Here is a 15,302-nt window from a genome sequence, read left to right on the forward strand (position 1 = left end):
ATTCACCTCTTTAAACACAATTACACCAGTAACATGTACCTGTACGATGCAAACTACAGGCTACAGGTATGCAGCGACACTTAGTGGTGAAAGAGGGTTACAGCAATAAAATGCAAGGCTTAACATTTTCATCTTTTTTTTTTTTGTAACAGATACAACTCTCTTTGCCAAAAGCACATTTCTTGTCATGCACAAAGTTGAATTTTTCATGTAGATTTATTTTACAGGTTTACAAAGGTTGATTTACAGCTACAGACTTTGGAGTAATTGGTGTGATGTGATGTATTCTTTATTTCAAGCTTAACTTTTTGTCTTTCCCTCCTTTTGTGAATACCTGTAGCGGCGGTTTACTTCATTTTTAAAAGCCGCTTAGTTGTTCCAAACAAAACAAGAAAAAACTGTGCGCCTTGACTTGCTTGAGAAAATCCACCTTAATCTCAACAAAAAACCCAGTTTAGCTGTACCAGAACTATCAATTATTGTCCATTGCAATTTCCAATAAGAATTTTCTGCCACATATGAAACGGTCAAAAAACTTATTCCGTTCTATTCCTCCCTACTTCTCGCTACCTGTAAAATCACCTTCGGCATACAAATACAATCAGCATAACATAATAATAAATTCACCAGACAAAGTGGCTCTTACATGACCTGAGAACCAGGTCGTGACAAATCTAAGATGGACTGTAACTGCAGGGTTCATGGTGTGATCTCATATTTACATACCGGTGCATTTAAATGCCATCTACACATTTAATCAGTCCAGGTGATAACTACACAGGCCAGTGCTCAATGGGTATGTGGTTCTGGCTTCACATTTAACACACATGTGAGAATGATATTAATCTTCTCATTTAACTCTTTGCAAGAAATTGAATAAGCAGATTTCAAAATGTCAAACTATTCTTTCTTTTTATCTTAACTTCACTGTGTCTGCTGCTCAGTTCATTTGCTTTTTCTTAAGTAATGAGAGATTTACAGTATGTTACAGTTTTGTTAGTTCTGAGTTCAGACCTGGAAGCAGAAACAGACAAGATGGAGAAGGTTTTGAATGTCAAAAAGAGTAGGCAAAGGGGAAGCTGGCTGGTGGGTGGCAGAGGGGATGAAGCAGAGAATGGCGGAGACCAGCCGGAGATGAAGGCAGGGAGGTTGGAAGGGGTGGCAGTGTAGGCAGCGTAGGCTGAAGGAAGGCAGGCACTGGGACTCTGGGCACAAGGACACACAGGGTAGAAGGAGAGCCCCAGGCAAACAACTGATTAACATAAACAAGTTTTATTCTAGAGGTGTGAGTAGCTGGGAGAATAGCTCCTGATTAGTAGACTGAGCGTAGCCAGGGGTTGATGAGAAGATTTGTCACAGGTGTGGAGTGAATCCAGGGGTCAAGAGTGAGCAGACCCATGTTTACATTGCAGAGAATCATGGCAGGTTCAGTACTTTCTGAACTAATCAAAATTTCTCTGTTACCCATACATTAAAATGTCATCATATACAAATCACTTGGGAGATCACATAGTTTCCAGTAACACTAAATACTGCATATCACAGGGGATCTTTGTGTCATTTATGCCCCGTCAGTCCTCACCCCACTGATCTGCACTGACATCCACAGCTGGTTGCATCTCTGCTGTGAACTGGGATCAGAATACCTACTAGACTCCTGTCTCTCAGCATCTTATCACTTATTGTGATACATTTCAAATTCTTTAAATTCATATGTCTGGTAATTTCCATTGAGTTGTATTGATGTAAAACACAGTACACAGACTGCTAAAACAAGCTGCTGCCACCGCTCCAGACAGACAAAGTGACAAGTGACAGGAAGTGACATCCTCACTGATGACCTGCCCTGATGAGAGGACTGACGGACTGCATTTTCATTTTGACCCCTAAAGACTGTAGTGACATGTAAATGCAAATGAATGGACTGCGCGTGCTGTTGGCTTATTGTATTTGAATATTGTCACTGTAGAGCAGGCAAAGCCTATGATAAAATATCAAACAGCTTTTTAATTTTAATTTTAATATGGACATAGAACACCCACATGAGTATGTGAAAATGCCAATTGCTGCAATTTTTTATTTTTATAATTTTGTTTTTTTTTTTAACTTAAATAACACATACTGTGGGAAGTGGGCTCACATGACTGCTGGGCTGAAGCAGGACTACAGGTGTGTCTACTGAGCAGCTCACACAGGTGCCTTGAGTTGTCTTTGTCCTGTGTCCTGAGCTCATTCTCTGTTTGTCCTTCAGTTGAGCTGCTTCCCTCCATCATTTCACCTACACACCTATGAGTGTGTTGAGTGAGTAGTTTGGTTCATTATGTTTCCTCATGTTTATCTTGTTGTTAAGTAGTACATCTAATCTCCTTGGTTTGTTCTCACGTGATTATACATTTAAAGTGAGTGTATTGATCTACTGATTTTGATTTAGCATTGTTTGTGTCTTTATTCAAGATAATATGATAGAATTAGTCCTGTGCGTACCTGTTCTTTTATCTGTAGAAATATAACCAGTCAACTGTAACTATTCATACCTGACTGACTGCAAGAAAAAATTAAATACATTGAAATGGAACCTACCGATTGCTTCTCCTGCTTTGCTCATATTCATTAAGAAATTCAATTTTCAAGATTACATGATAATTTTAATAAAGTCCCCCTGTAGGCTTCTGACCTACCATGAGAGGCGATCAACATCATTTTCTCATGAAGATAAATAAGGTCTCCACATAGGCGGAGTTTCCAAACTTCTAGCGGGACGTGTCACTACGACGCGGAAGCTTTCGCTGTGTTTACAGACTATGGTTCCTAGTGACACAAATGTATCTTTCCAGCCCTAAGAAATAAGCGTTAGCACTATAAAAAAAAAAAAAAAAAAAGAAAAAAAGATTGTCCTCGGGTACAGGAAGCAGCTTGAGGAATTTAGGATTGTGAATTTTTATATACAGTCTATGCTTGTGAAGGAGCTCCGTTTCCACGGCAACCGGTTTCGGGGCTTCTTTCCGTTTAACATCCATGGGTTTCCGGGTTCCGGGTTCCGGGTTCTGTCTTAAAGGAGCATCACACCTGCTAAACTTCAGTTGTCATTGTTGCATGTTAGCATGGTGACATTAGTATTCAGGTCAAAGTGCATACTCACAGAACAGAGTCGACTCTGTCTTCACTGTAGGATAACCTGCTCAGCTCTCTCACTGTCCACACATGATGGATACAGCATGACCTGCACTGCCAGATATCCTCAAGATGAAGGAGGAAATGTGAAGACAGCAAAGAATAAACTGTCTCTTTACTGTTTCATGTAAGACCAGTGTCTGTTTGTTAGATCTTGTCAGCACACGAAGATTCATCAGACGTCAGTTATTTTCCTCTCAAGGATTTCATGTGGGGCTTGATGCTCCTCTTCTCTCTCATGTCTTTGTTCCAGATGCCTCCTAAGACACCTCAGCATCCATCAGTCCATCGGGTTTGGTGTCAGCAGGTAGCTGGGTGAACCCGACCTGCTCCGGCAGATCCAAGACTCCCGTCAGCCGTTTCACCTGGTTAAAGAAGAACACAGATGGAGCCATAATTTATCTGAAGGAGGTTTTTACAGTTTCAGGGCCACAGATGAAGGAGTTAATTACTGTGTGACCACCAATGATGTTGGTGAACAAACATCACCATTGATTCTTCTCACTATAGGTAAATGCTGAACTGAACCCACTGTGATCTTTGAAAGTAAAGAACAAGGGAGAAAATGACTCTTAGAGTTTCATCTCAGATGTCTTTAGTTTTATGAGGATGATGATTTAAAAAAAAAAAAAAAAAAAGGTCTTACTTAGGTTTTCTTTCATGATACTCAAACCTGACCTCTGACCTTCCATGAGGAGCGATCAACATGATTTTCCCATCAAGATAAATAATATTAATATTAGTATAGTATTAGCACAGTTTTCATGATGGTAAAATGCTGCAGTTCAGGGATAAAAAAAAAAAAAAAAAATCCCCATCTTTGGAGAGAGCATTGTGGTTTATAATTGATAGTTTGCTGACTCACCTCAAAGGGTCAGACTTGCTAACATGTCTTCAGCTACATAACAGCTTTATAAAGTGGTTCAAGGTTCAGTTTTTTCATCCATGAAAACACAGATTGCTGATAACAAATCACTAGAAATAAATACCCATAAACTCAATTATAATTTGATTATTATAAGTCATATTATTATTTAAAAATTATAGATGAAAACAAAGTATTTTCTAAACAATTCATGTGAAACAGCTTTGGTCCTGTTTTATTTTTGGCCACATGGGGGCAGCACAGCAACAGTGACTACTAGTTTACTATCACCTTGTTAGGTTTATGGCAAACTGGTCATGTAACTGGTGTCTGATTGAGCTGTCATCATGAGCCACAAGGAGAAGAGGAAGATGTCATGTTCACTATAAATGAACAACACATAGACTGGGTTCTCTAGTCTACCTTCATTTCTTAGTCTTTGTTTCTACTTGTTACTTTGCCACTTAGAGGAAAGTGGAGTTTCTCTCCAGATTAAAGTGGTTGTACTTTCTGTAAAGATTTGAGGGAATCATATTTTTTCTGCTCTCTGTTTCTTTGTTAAAGTCAGTAGCTATAACACAAAAGTAAGAACATCTGCACTGAAGGAACAGATGTGGAAAACAAGGGAATATAGCACCAACCATGCTTACCCTCATCTCAGTTTTCCAGACTCATGTTTACCCTACAGACAGTTCAGTACCTTCCTAATGGAACTTGATTAGTATTTTAGAAAACAACTCTAACATGCAAATCTCATTTTATCAATGTATCTGATTCATGCAGCAGACTTCAACTGTTGCAAACATTCCTCATTTTCTAATCAAAATTCATCAGCTTTTCCCATTTCCCTGCCCCAGTGGTGGATCAACAGGAAAGAGGCTAAACAAGATATTTTCCTTGTTGTTTCCCACTGTTACACACACTTAAAATGTCATCATATACATATCACTTCCTCTTTTTTTTCATATCCCTCTTGGGTGATCAAACACCATTTAAACTCAGAAAACACTAAATACTGCACATCACAGTGGGTCTTTGCGTCATTTTTGCTCTGTCAGTCCTCACCCCACTGGTCTGCACTGTTACCCACAGCTGGTCGCATCTCTGCTGTGAACTGGAATCAGAATAACTACCAGTTTCATGTCTCTCAACATCTCAACATTATTGTGATACATTTCAAATTCCTTAAATCTGACCTCTGGTGGTTTCCATTGAGTTGTACTGATATAAAACACAGTTTCATACACAGACAAAATGAGAAGTGGCAATACCACATCCTCATGGATCACCTGCCTTGATGAGAGGACTGACAGACTGCATTTTCATTTTGACCCCTAAAGAGTGGAGTTATATGTAAATGTAAATGAATGGACTGAGGGTGCAGTTTGCTTATTGTATTTGAATATTGCCACTGTAGAGCAGGTGAAAATTAATAAATTAATTAAAAAGTATTCTTCTCTTATTCATAAAATCATGTCCAGTGTAATCCTGGAAAACGTGTGAAAAACCATTTTAATAAAGTCCCTTACAGGCTTCTGTATTGACTAAATATTTCTAATTTTAGTCTGTTATTTCTCCGCACCAGATGCTTTGAGGATGGAAACACTGTATTATGATCATGGATTTTGCATTTAAAGGAGAATTCAACCTTTTTTTAACATTTTTATTCCTGTGGTCCACAACAGTTTGGTCAGTATTTGTGAACATGCAGCTCTCTCCTCTGAAGTTGGGGAGAACCTTAAAATGTGTGATATTCTATAATAATGAATAGGGCTCTGACACTGTGAGGCAATAAATGTTTGTGTAATTTCTCACACCAAAAGTAGAGTTTCAAATTTTAAACTTTTAATCAAATTTAAAACCTGGATGAGACCTGTTAGGTGGTACACTGAACAGCTACTGTGGGTTGTGGGGTTAGTGAGGTAACTTCCCTGAGTGGCTCAAAGTAACTTCAGCTGGATACAGTAACTTTAGTAGCCTGATGGATGAGAGCAAGCCTTTGACTTTTTCTTCTACTCTTCCAGAGTCTGTTTTGCTGCTGTATTAGTTCATCATCTGCACTCAATAGCCCTTAATGTAGGGGATTCACTTAAAGAGCAATGCAGTTCCACATTTTAATTTGTGACTTATGACATTTAATGACTATTTTAATGGAATACATAACTGCTGATACTTGAGTCAGTGCCCCTTGTGTTGTCTAAAGTGTGGCCTGATTTGAGGATTTAGGATGGGTAATATAGTCTTAACTGTCCTTGGGCTCAGGAATAACATGTGACATTTAAGCCTTTAATTTAGTTTAATTTAATTTCATTGCTTTCAAATGAACTGTATATTTATGAATGTTGTGATAATTATTTATTCATTTGAACTTCATGAACAGCTGCAGTTGGTCTTTGACCTTCACTTCCTGCTGCAGTTCATGAACTCTGAACATTTCCTTCCCTCTGCAGCTTAAATTTTGGTGTTTTTTCTGGACTTCATGTTTTCCTGGTTTACTCTTTCCTGTGTGTCCATGAGACTATCAGGGAAAACTCATCAGAACACCGGATCTCTCGGCCCAGACTGGTCTGAATCTTTGCCAGAGTCATATGAACATCAGCATAAGTAAAGTGAATTAAAAAGTGAACTGGGGGAACGAACAAACAAACTTAGAAATCATTAATACCTGTAACAATTTCTGAAGTTGGGTTTAGCAAAACTGAGCGTGCAGGGAAGAACCAGGGCAGAGCCCAGCCAGTTCGTATAATCTAATTTATATATATGTTTATTTGTATATTTATCTTATAATTATATAAGAATCTTATAATACATCCATGGGATGGAATCACAGTTTAGACCTTTATCACGACCTGCATCCTGTTTCCGCTCTGGTTTTATTCTGAAATTGTTGACTGGAAATTGTGTTTGATATCCCTCCATCGTTTTGATGCTTCTTCTGGATGTTCGTTTGCTCACCACTATTTTTCATACTTTCATACTTACAGCATTAAATGAGTTTTAAATGGATGATTGATTAATCTACTCCAAGCCCATGCTGTCATCCATCTTGAAAATCTACTGTACCTCTCAGGATCTGCAGGTAACAGAACCACCTGACTTCTGATTGGATTTTGCTTTGTGACTGGACTGTCACTGTACAGCCAGGCTGGGGTTTAAAAATAGGGTCAAAATGCTACTTGTAGCTTCAGGGTCACACACTGTGTGGGAACTTTGGGCGCCAAGGTTTACAAACAGTTTCTGCTCTGTCTTAGTCTTTCAGTATCTTTGTATTACCTCACCACTAATGTCATTTGTTCAGTTTTATTCACACAGTCTTGTTTTTCTTTTTACAAACACAAATCTCGTTGCACTTTTCTATTATACACCTATAAGACATAAAAACTGTACTTTACCAAAGTTTTACAACTGTCAAAACAACCACAATATGCTGATGGATTTTCACTTTAGTTTATAATACAGGTCTGTTGTAATGTATCACAAATTACCCTCTAAGAGTCTAATAAGTATCTGATTAGTGTCTAATAAGAGTCTAACAGTGGGAAATAAAGATGCAGTGTCCTGGCAGCTTCCATGGCCTAATGCTTGTGATATATAGGAGAAGAAACCATGACTACCTACAACCTCCACAGGACTGTGGACAATATCCAGGCTACAATGGGGGTGATTTATCACTTTACTAACAAAAGCTCTACAAACTGTAAAATACAACTTAAACAACAACTGAGAAGTTTACGGTTTAACATAGCTGTTTTATGCTGAGAAATGTATTGTGTGAACATATGTATGTTAGCTTAGCAGCAGACATTTTTAAAAGCTAACTCTATAAGCTGTAGCTACTACTAAATGTCACCTTTGCTGGTTGTGCTTGAACTAGTAAATTTACATCAGATATTTTTCATCCTTTTGTACTTAAAGTATATGCTAAGTGAGGTTTAAATGGATGATTGTGACTTCTTTAATTTTAGGTCCTTAGAATGCTGTTCATAGTCAGAAGAAGAGCTGCTTAAGATGTCCTCGCTTGCCCTGAAATGGAAAATCATTTCATTTGTCACAATTACCATTATGTGTTTTCACAGGGATGCCAGAACCTACCTCAGGCCTCATGGCCCCTCATAACCAGCAAGAAATGATAAGTCATGCGCATGACTCCACCCTACACTTATATGGGCTCAAATTAGTCATTCTCGTGGACACTATATCTCAGTAACACCTTGAAGGAGCTTCTTCAAATTTGGCACAAATGTCCACTTGGACTCAAGGATGAACTGATTAGATTTTGGTGGTCAAAGGTCAAGGTCACAGTGACCTCACAAAATGCAGTTTTGGCTGTGTGAACGCAGTGGCGAACCACAGTTAAGCACTACCTGCTGTTGGGAAGGGGTATGTGCTGGTGGAACGTGTGGCATATGGCTAGCTTCATACCATAAGCTACTTTCAGTTATTTAAAAAAACAAGAAAGAAAACCAATCATCAGTGCATAAGTTGACCTCAATCATTTAACAGACCTTGATCATCAATATGACAACTTTGACCACTGGATTTGTTTTTATTGGCTCTGTTGCATGATACAGGCCTACGCTTTAGTGATGAATCTTCAAGCAATTAGATGTATACAGTATGAATTTCAAACCGATTATGTCTTCATTTTGATTAAACTACCACACCTGTGGATGTGACAGAAAAAAAAATAGAGAGGTGGGTGGGGGACATACAACAGAACTCTGGCGTGTCAGTTTTTACTCATGAAGTGGCCTATATGTTACTAAACTTATGTTTGCTCAGTTATGTTAAAACCTGTGTTTTGCAATTATGTTAACATGCCACAGTTTCACAAAAGATCAGTAAAGAGTATTTTTGTTCCTTTCTATTTCAAAATGGGTGAAACCATACCCTTCTTTGTAGAAGTACTCACATGCCTTCCAGATACATATACACTCAGCCACAGACGTTATGCAAGAACACACATATATATACACACTCATGGACAAACAAATACATTCTGACTACACATATACCCTCATACTCAAACACACATATTCTCATGTTATGCATGCATACAAGTGTACTTTACGTATTATATATGTATGCACTTATGTATGTACATGCCTTTAGGTATGTAATGTATATGCATGTATATATCTTTGTATATGCGTCACTGTATATTTATACGTACAAGTGAGATATACAACTCAGTTAACTTCTGTGAAACCACAGAGGAAAAAGGAGTGGCATGTGCAAGTATGTTCTTCTGTCACTAGCAGATATAATATAGGACAACCACTGCAGTACCGAAGATACCTACTCACTGTAGGTGTGACCACCTGTGCAGACTTCTTGTAATGGCCACATTGCAGTAGACTGACATGAAACAGAAGTCTGTGGGGTGAAGAGTTCAAGTGCTCTGTGTTTGCACACATCAAAGTTGAAACTGATATGGGGACATTGTACAGACTTGTTTGAGCTTACATGAAAAGTAGGCGTGGTTTCATACTTGTTACACTGAAGCTGCGGTTTTTAATTAATGTCCTTTTATTTTACCACTATTCCACTACATTTAAGAGGCAAATAATGTACCTTCTACTACCACTCATCTACATTTATTTGACCACGACAGTTGGGAGATAATTTGCAGATTAAGATTTTTTACATGTAAAACATATTATCAGTGAATAAAATATGATGAATCATTGTGGATTAAAGCAGTATATAAAATAACTAAAATTAAATGAAATGCTACTTATTCATTCATGTATCTGTAACAATATCCCAGTATTATATAATACAAAATTCAAACCATTGAAAGTGGCCATTCTGCCCATTGAGTAGTATTATTTCTGCTTTTGAAACTTCTAAGTACTTTATTTAAAATTTTGAAATGCAGTCTTTGCAATAGAGCTTTTAAAGAGTGATATTCCTAGTTTTAATGGAGTTAAAAATATGAATACTTTTTCCAACACTGCTTTAGTCAGATAAATGATAAAGCTCTGTAAATGTGATCGAGTCTGTGGCAGGAGAGCAGGTTCATGGCAGAGGGAGGAGACATCCTGGAACTTCTGCCCTGAGCACCCAGATAAACAAGTACTGGGAGGCGGCGTCATTTGGATAGTTTGTAATTAGCTGTCTCCTTCTTCAGAGATCCTGAGACAGAATTCCCAGAGAAGAGTAGGTAGTGTAGCTACTGCCAAAGCTTGGATATTCTTCTGTTTTTTTTTTTTCTTAAAATTAATTTGTGACCCAAATTTCTCTGTCTTCAGCTTAGTTTAACAAAACATTTACAGAACACCACAGACGACTTTTAATTTTGTAGAGGCGGCCCATTTTTGAAAGTCTTAATGATCTGTGAACATGTGATTTTGAAAATGTGTTTGAATTGATTTTACATCTGTGGGTCCTGGAAGCTGCTGCTACACTTTGGAACCTTTTAGCTGCCACAGTAAGTAAAGAATGGTCTTTTTCAGTGTTCTCTACTTTTATGTAGACTGAAAGGTACTTGGACTGGTTATGGCATCTAAATTAAATCATTATAATACATATTGTTCATTATGTACCAGAAAACATTGTCCTTTTACTGTCAATAGTAATCGAGCAATACTGGCGGTGTGTTTTAGAAAAAAAATATATAGTTGACTTCTGCTGTTGGTCTTAATGATGTGAGAAAGTTATACAGGAGATTTTTGTGTAAGATGCCAATATTGACTTATTTGGATTCATGTGTTTATGGTGTTGACCATGGTTGTTGTGGTAGGATGTGGAACTGACCCATCTGTTGACTGTGAGATGGAGGTGTGTTGATTCAGGCTGGTCTGTGTTGACTGTTGTCCCATCAGAGTTGACCTGCTAATAAATTCCAGCCACGGAGAAATGTGTGTACTTTCACTTTGCAAGGAAACATCTGGCGAACAGTCATGACCCACAACCCACTGTTTCCCTTAAATACAAAGTTTATGTCTTTGTGTCAAAGTGTCAGAAATGCTTCTGAATGATTACCCTTATGTCAGAGATTATCAGGTGATATATATACATATATATATATATATATACATATATATGTTGTTATTGCTGTGGTTTTTCTAACTGTGTCCTCTCTTTCTCCACCTTGGTGTCCTCAGAAGTTGAACAGATTCATGGAGAAGAAGCTGACAATAGGTCTGACTCTGTTGCTAACACTCTGTCTGGACATACCAGAAGCTGCAGGGCGGAAGGAGGGAGACAATGGAGAAAACACTCAAAAACGTTCATCACGATCTTCGGATACAAAAGGAGGTCGTTGCTCCTACACCTTCATTGTTCCACAGCAAAAACTGACAGGGGCGCTGTGTTTGAATACGAAGTCTGCTACCACCAACTACTCTGAGGTGGCAGTGCTGCGGGCAGAGCTCAGACGACAGCAGGAACAGCTGGAGAAGCTCCGGGGCCAGCTGGATCAGGAGGGGGCCCTTGCCTTGGAGGTAAAAGCCCTGCGCAAAGAGAGTAATAGCATGAATTCCCGTATTGCCCAACTTTATGCCCAGCTGCTACATGAAGTCATACACAAAAAAGACCAGGCTTTGGAGCAGCGAAGGGTGGAGAACCTCCTGTTAAATGCAACAACACAGGTGAGCAGAGAACTGCAGTCCTTGTTGTCTGATTCATGTCACAGCAAAGCTACATCTCATCCTAATCATCATCAGACTTATCCTATATCTGCTTTGGATGGCGGAACATCTTAGGCTCTGCAGGTGTCCAGTAATTACAGGGAGCTGGAGAAGAAATATGGAGCCCTCACCTCCATGATGAGCTCCCAGAACCAGTTTATTGCTCGTCTGGAGAAGCAGTGCCAGTGCAGGGACTCAACCCACGAGTCCTCTGTGGTACGAAACAAACTGCATTCTGCATGTTGCAAATTTATACTGGATTTGTACAAAGGAACTGAGAATGGTGTGTTATTTTGTGTTGTCTGGACAGGTGATGACTGAACCAGCAAAAAGACAGTCTAATGTGCATCCTAATTACAGCTCTGACGCCAACAAAATGACCAATGATGTTCAAAGGGACCAAAGTGCTCCTCCACAACAGCAAGAAAACACAGGGAGAGTTAATTCCCTCCCCACTACTACAGCTAACACTCCTACAGATCCTCCTTTCATTAGCTTCCCTGTCACAAAGAACCCAGGTACATATGTCTTTTAGCAGAAGTACTTGATTAGACTCAAACCTGTGTGTGTATAAGTGTGCCAATCTTCTGTCAGGGTTATTTAATTGCTTAGATAAGCAGCAGAAGCTGTGGGAGTCAGTGACCTGATGGTGGGAGCTGTATCTCTCTGGGAATGCCTAAACAATGTCAAAAACAGCTAATAGCTCTTACCAGAACAGAGAGGGCTCTATAATGAAACACAGTTGTGAGCACACACATATGTACATACAGTGCTGCTGTAAACTTGCACAACTGGAGTGTCTGAAGTGACAAGGTAGAGGATTTCCTACAAATCAGCAGAACCAGAGTGTGTGAGTCAACACTTCCTAAAAGGTCTGATGAAAGGCTGCATTTCATGGTACTTGCACAGTTGCCACATCTCATTTATGTGACCGTGGACTACTAGGCATTATCACTTGAGATTTTCCTCTATGTATACATTTTCTGTGTGCAGATTCCTGTGCTCATCTTATCACTGTGACATGAGACACTGAACATGTGTTGGGAAAAAATTCTCCAGCTCTAAACACATAAGCTGACGCCGCAGTGATGATAAGATCTTTCTGGCGTTAAAACAAACAGAATTCCAAAACCCTCTGGCACTTTTTTGTGTCCCAATTATCACTGCTGGGTTAAAGTCTGTGCAAAAGCAATAATTTTGACACAAAGTAAATTGTCAGGTACCCGTAACTTTATTTCAAAGGTTTACAAAGAAAGAAAAATTACAGTTTGTTGCAATGTCTCAATTCAACTCAGTCAGAACTACAACAGGTATTAGCAACAATAGCTATACAGTGTTACATAAGGCGTAATGATATGACCGTGTGTGTGGGGGTGTGTGTGTTGGTGTGGGGGTATGTGTGTGGGTGTGTGTGTGTGTATATATATGTATGTATGTGTGTGTATATATATATATATATATACATATATATCTGCATATTGTTTTTCTTATTATGAGTATCTTATTTCTTATTATGTTACTCACACCCTCACTTAGTTGCATATTTTCTCCTGACTCAGGGCCGTGGCGGGACTGCCAGCATGTGCTGGAATCAGGTGAGACCACCAGTGGGATCTACTTGCTCCGCCCTCAGAGTGCCAACCGCCTAATGCAGGCCTGGTGTGAGCAGAGTCGGGCTCAGGGAGGGTGGACAGTCATCCAGAGAAGACAAGATGGGTCGGTCAACTTCTTCAGGACTTGGGAGCAGTATAAGGTGAATTCGTGCACCTTTAAAATCTGCAGAACACACTGGGGTTCATGATTCCTTTTAGTGTAGAAACAAGTCTGTCTACAGCGTCTTAGTTTAGCCTGTTAGCATGCTAACATTTGTTAATTTGCACAAATTACAGCTGAGGCTGAAAGAAATGTCATTAGTTTTGCACATATTTGGTCATAAACCAAAAAAGTTTAGGGACCACCAAGGTTATTACAGTTCATCCTGAACGTTTTTATGAACTTTTTTTGGCAATCCATCCAATAGGTGTTGAGACATTTCACTTAACAACACATGTAAACCAAGAGGAAGAATTAGAGGATCACTTAAGTCAGTAGGATTCATCCTCTAGGGAACATGAATGTCAATACAAAATTTTGTGCCAACTTGTACAATTGACATGGAAATATTTCTCAGGATAAGTAACAACTTTGAACTGCTAGTTGTGCCAGAGGAAAACCTACAAGGACCATAATTCATGTGTACAAAATTTATTTGCAATCCCTCCAGTATTTGTTGAGATATTTCAACAACTGGACCAAAGTGGTAATCCAACATTGCCAACCTTAGAGTCGAACCACAGAAATGACTAAAAATAGAAAAATGAATGCAAATGAGCAACACTGAATAAATTTCTTGTGTTGGTATCTTACAGCAAGGCTTTGGGAACATAGATGGCGAGTATTGGCTTGGCTTAGAACATCTCTACTGGCTGACTAAACAGGCCCAATATAAGCTACGGGTGGCTCTGGAGGACTGGCAGGGCCGGCAGGTGTTTGCTGAATACGATAGCTTCCACCTGGAACCGGAGACTGACTGGTACCGACTGCGGTTAGGACAATACCAGGGCAATGCAGGGGATTCCCTCTCATGGCACAACAACAAGGCCTTCACCACTCTGGATCGAGACAAGGACAGCTATACAGGTTTGCACTCCCTGTGCTCCTGTTTGTTAGCTCTTTGTTTGCAAGGTGACTCTTTTTGTCAGTAACTTTTTCTATTCTTCTGTTGTGTTATAAGGTAACTGCGCTCATTACCAAAAAGGAGGCTGGTGGTACCACATGTGTGCCCACTCCAATCTGAATGGTGTGTGGTATCGAGGTGGACACTATCGGAGCCGCTACCAGGATGGGGTCTACTGGGCAGAGTTCCACGGAGGGTCCTACTCTCTCAAACGAGTTTCCATGATGATCAAACCCACATAACATTTGTGTTTTGGACATGTGGGAAGGAAACATGATGTGAATGAGTCTCAGACATGTGTAAAGGATATTAAACAATGTGAAAATGTCTGTTCAAGACAACCATGCAGTATGTAACAGAGCCTACCACTGGCAGCTTTGAGACTTTTGAGACCAGTTCATGAGAGATGTGCCCTAGGCGAGTTGCTGAGTGCAGCATTGTGTGAAAATATTGTGTGTTGATGTCTGTACGTACACCATATGAACATATATGTGTGTTGTGATATGTGGAAATGTTAATGAGAAGAGTTAAGAGTGGGTTGCATGTTCAAATAACCACATATCGCACTCTTCAAGCTAGCTAGTTAGAATCTGTGCTAAAATAAATTGCTGTTCTTATGTAGTGTGTTGTGTGAGAGAGACTGAGTCATTGGATGAGTAACAGGAATGGGCCTGACAGTGTGTAATCTGCCTGTTCAAGTTTCATGACAAAATGTGATTTTTTTCCAATTTGCAATGTGCTTTTCAATAAAATTCTGCCAAATTAGTTCCTGTGTGAAAGTTAAAATTTTTTTTTTTTTTTTTTAATTACACTGAAGGACATATAACATATGGGAAGACATCAACGGTCTCTGCACATGGCTGTGGTTGTGTTATTTCCGTTTCAGGCAGCTTCCTCTCAATTAGGGCGTTGAACT

At 39.3% G+C, this 15,302-nt stretch overlaps 1 protein-coding gene and 2 long non-coding RNA genes across 3 annotated transcripts; 2 read left to right on the forward strand and 1 right to left on the reverse strand.

Annotated features, from left to right (window-relative positions):
• Nucleotides 1-197: 197 nt before the first annotated feature.
• On the reverse strand, nt 198-3,518 carry LOC139614498 (uncharacterized). The gene is made up of 2 exons (XR_011687063.1): nt 2,581-3,518; nt 198-1,205 (listed from the first exon to the last, which is right to left on the reverse strand). It is a non-coding gene; the product is annotated as an uncharacterized lncRNA (long non-coding RNA).
• On the forward strand, nt 3,177-5,572 carry LOC139614503 (uncharacterized). Its single transcript, XR_011687065.1, has 2 exons — nt 3,177-3,298; nt 3,425-5,572. It is a non-coding gene; the product is annotated as an uncharacterized lncRNA (long non-coding RNA).
• Nucleotides 5,573-10,176: 4,604 nt separating this feature from the next.
• On the forward strand, nt 10,177-15,151 carry angptl6 (angiopoietin-like 6). The gene is made up of 7 exons (XM_071471843.1): nt 10,177-10,469; nt 11,146-11,631; nt 11,746-11,886; nt 11,981-12,188; nt 13,230-13,423; nt 14,079-14,349; nt 14,444-15,151. Exons 2-7 carry the CDS (start codon nt 11,161-11,163, stop codon nt 14,626-14,628), a joined length of 1,470 nt encoding a protein of 489 aa, XP_071327944.1. The 5' UTR covers nt 10,177-10,469; nt 11,146-11,160; the 3' UTR covers nt 14,629-15,151.
• The last annotated feature ends 151 nt before the right edge of the window (nt 15,152-15,302 follow it).

Source organism: Trachinotus anak, unplaced genomic scaffold (genome assembly GCF_046630095.1).
Source record: "Trachinotus anak isolate AG129_WGS33_773 ecotype Australia unplaced genomic scaffold, CSIRO_AGI_Tana_v1 ptg000003l, whole genome shotgun sequence".
In the NCBI taxonomy this organism is placed as follows: domain Eukaryota; kingdom Metazoa; phylum Chordata; class Actinopteri; order Carangiformes; family Carangidae; genus Trachinotus; species Trachinotus anak.

Coding starts and splice junctions, on each gene's coding strand:
- angptl6 (XM_071471843.1), top strand. CDS start 11,161: ATGGAGAAGAAGCTGACAATAGGTCTGACTCTGTTGCTAACACTCTGT. Junction 11,887..11,980: donor CAACCCACGAGTCCTCTGTG/GTACGAAACAAA, acceptor TTGTCTGGACAG/GTGATGACTGAACCAGCAAA. Junction 12,189..13,229: donor CCCTGTCACAAAGAACCCAG/GTACATATGTCT, acceptor CTCCTGACTCAG/GGCCGTGGCGGGACTGCCAG.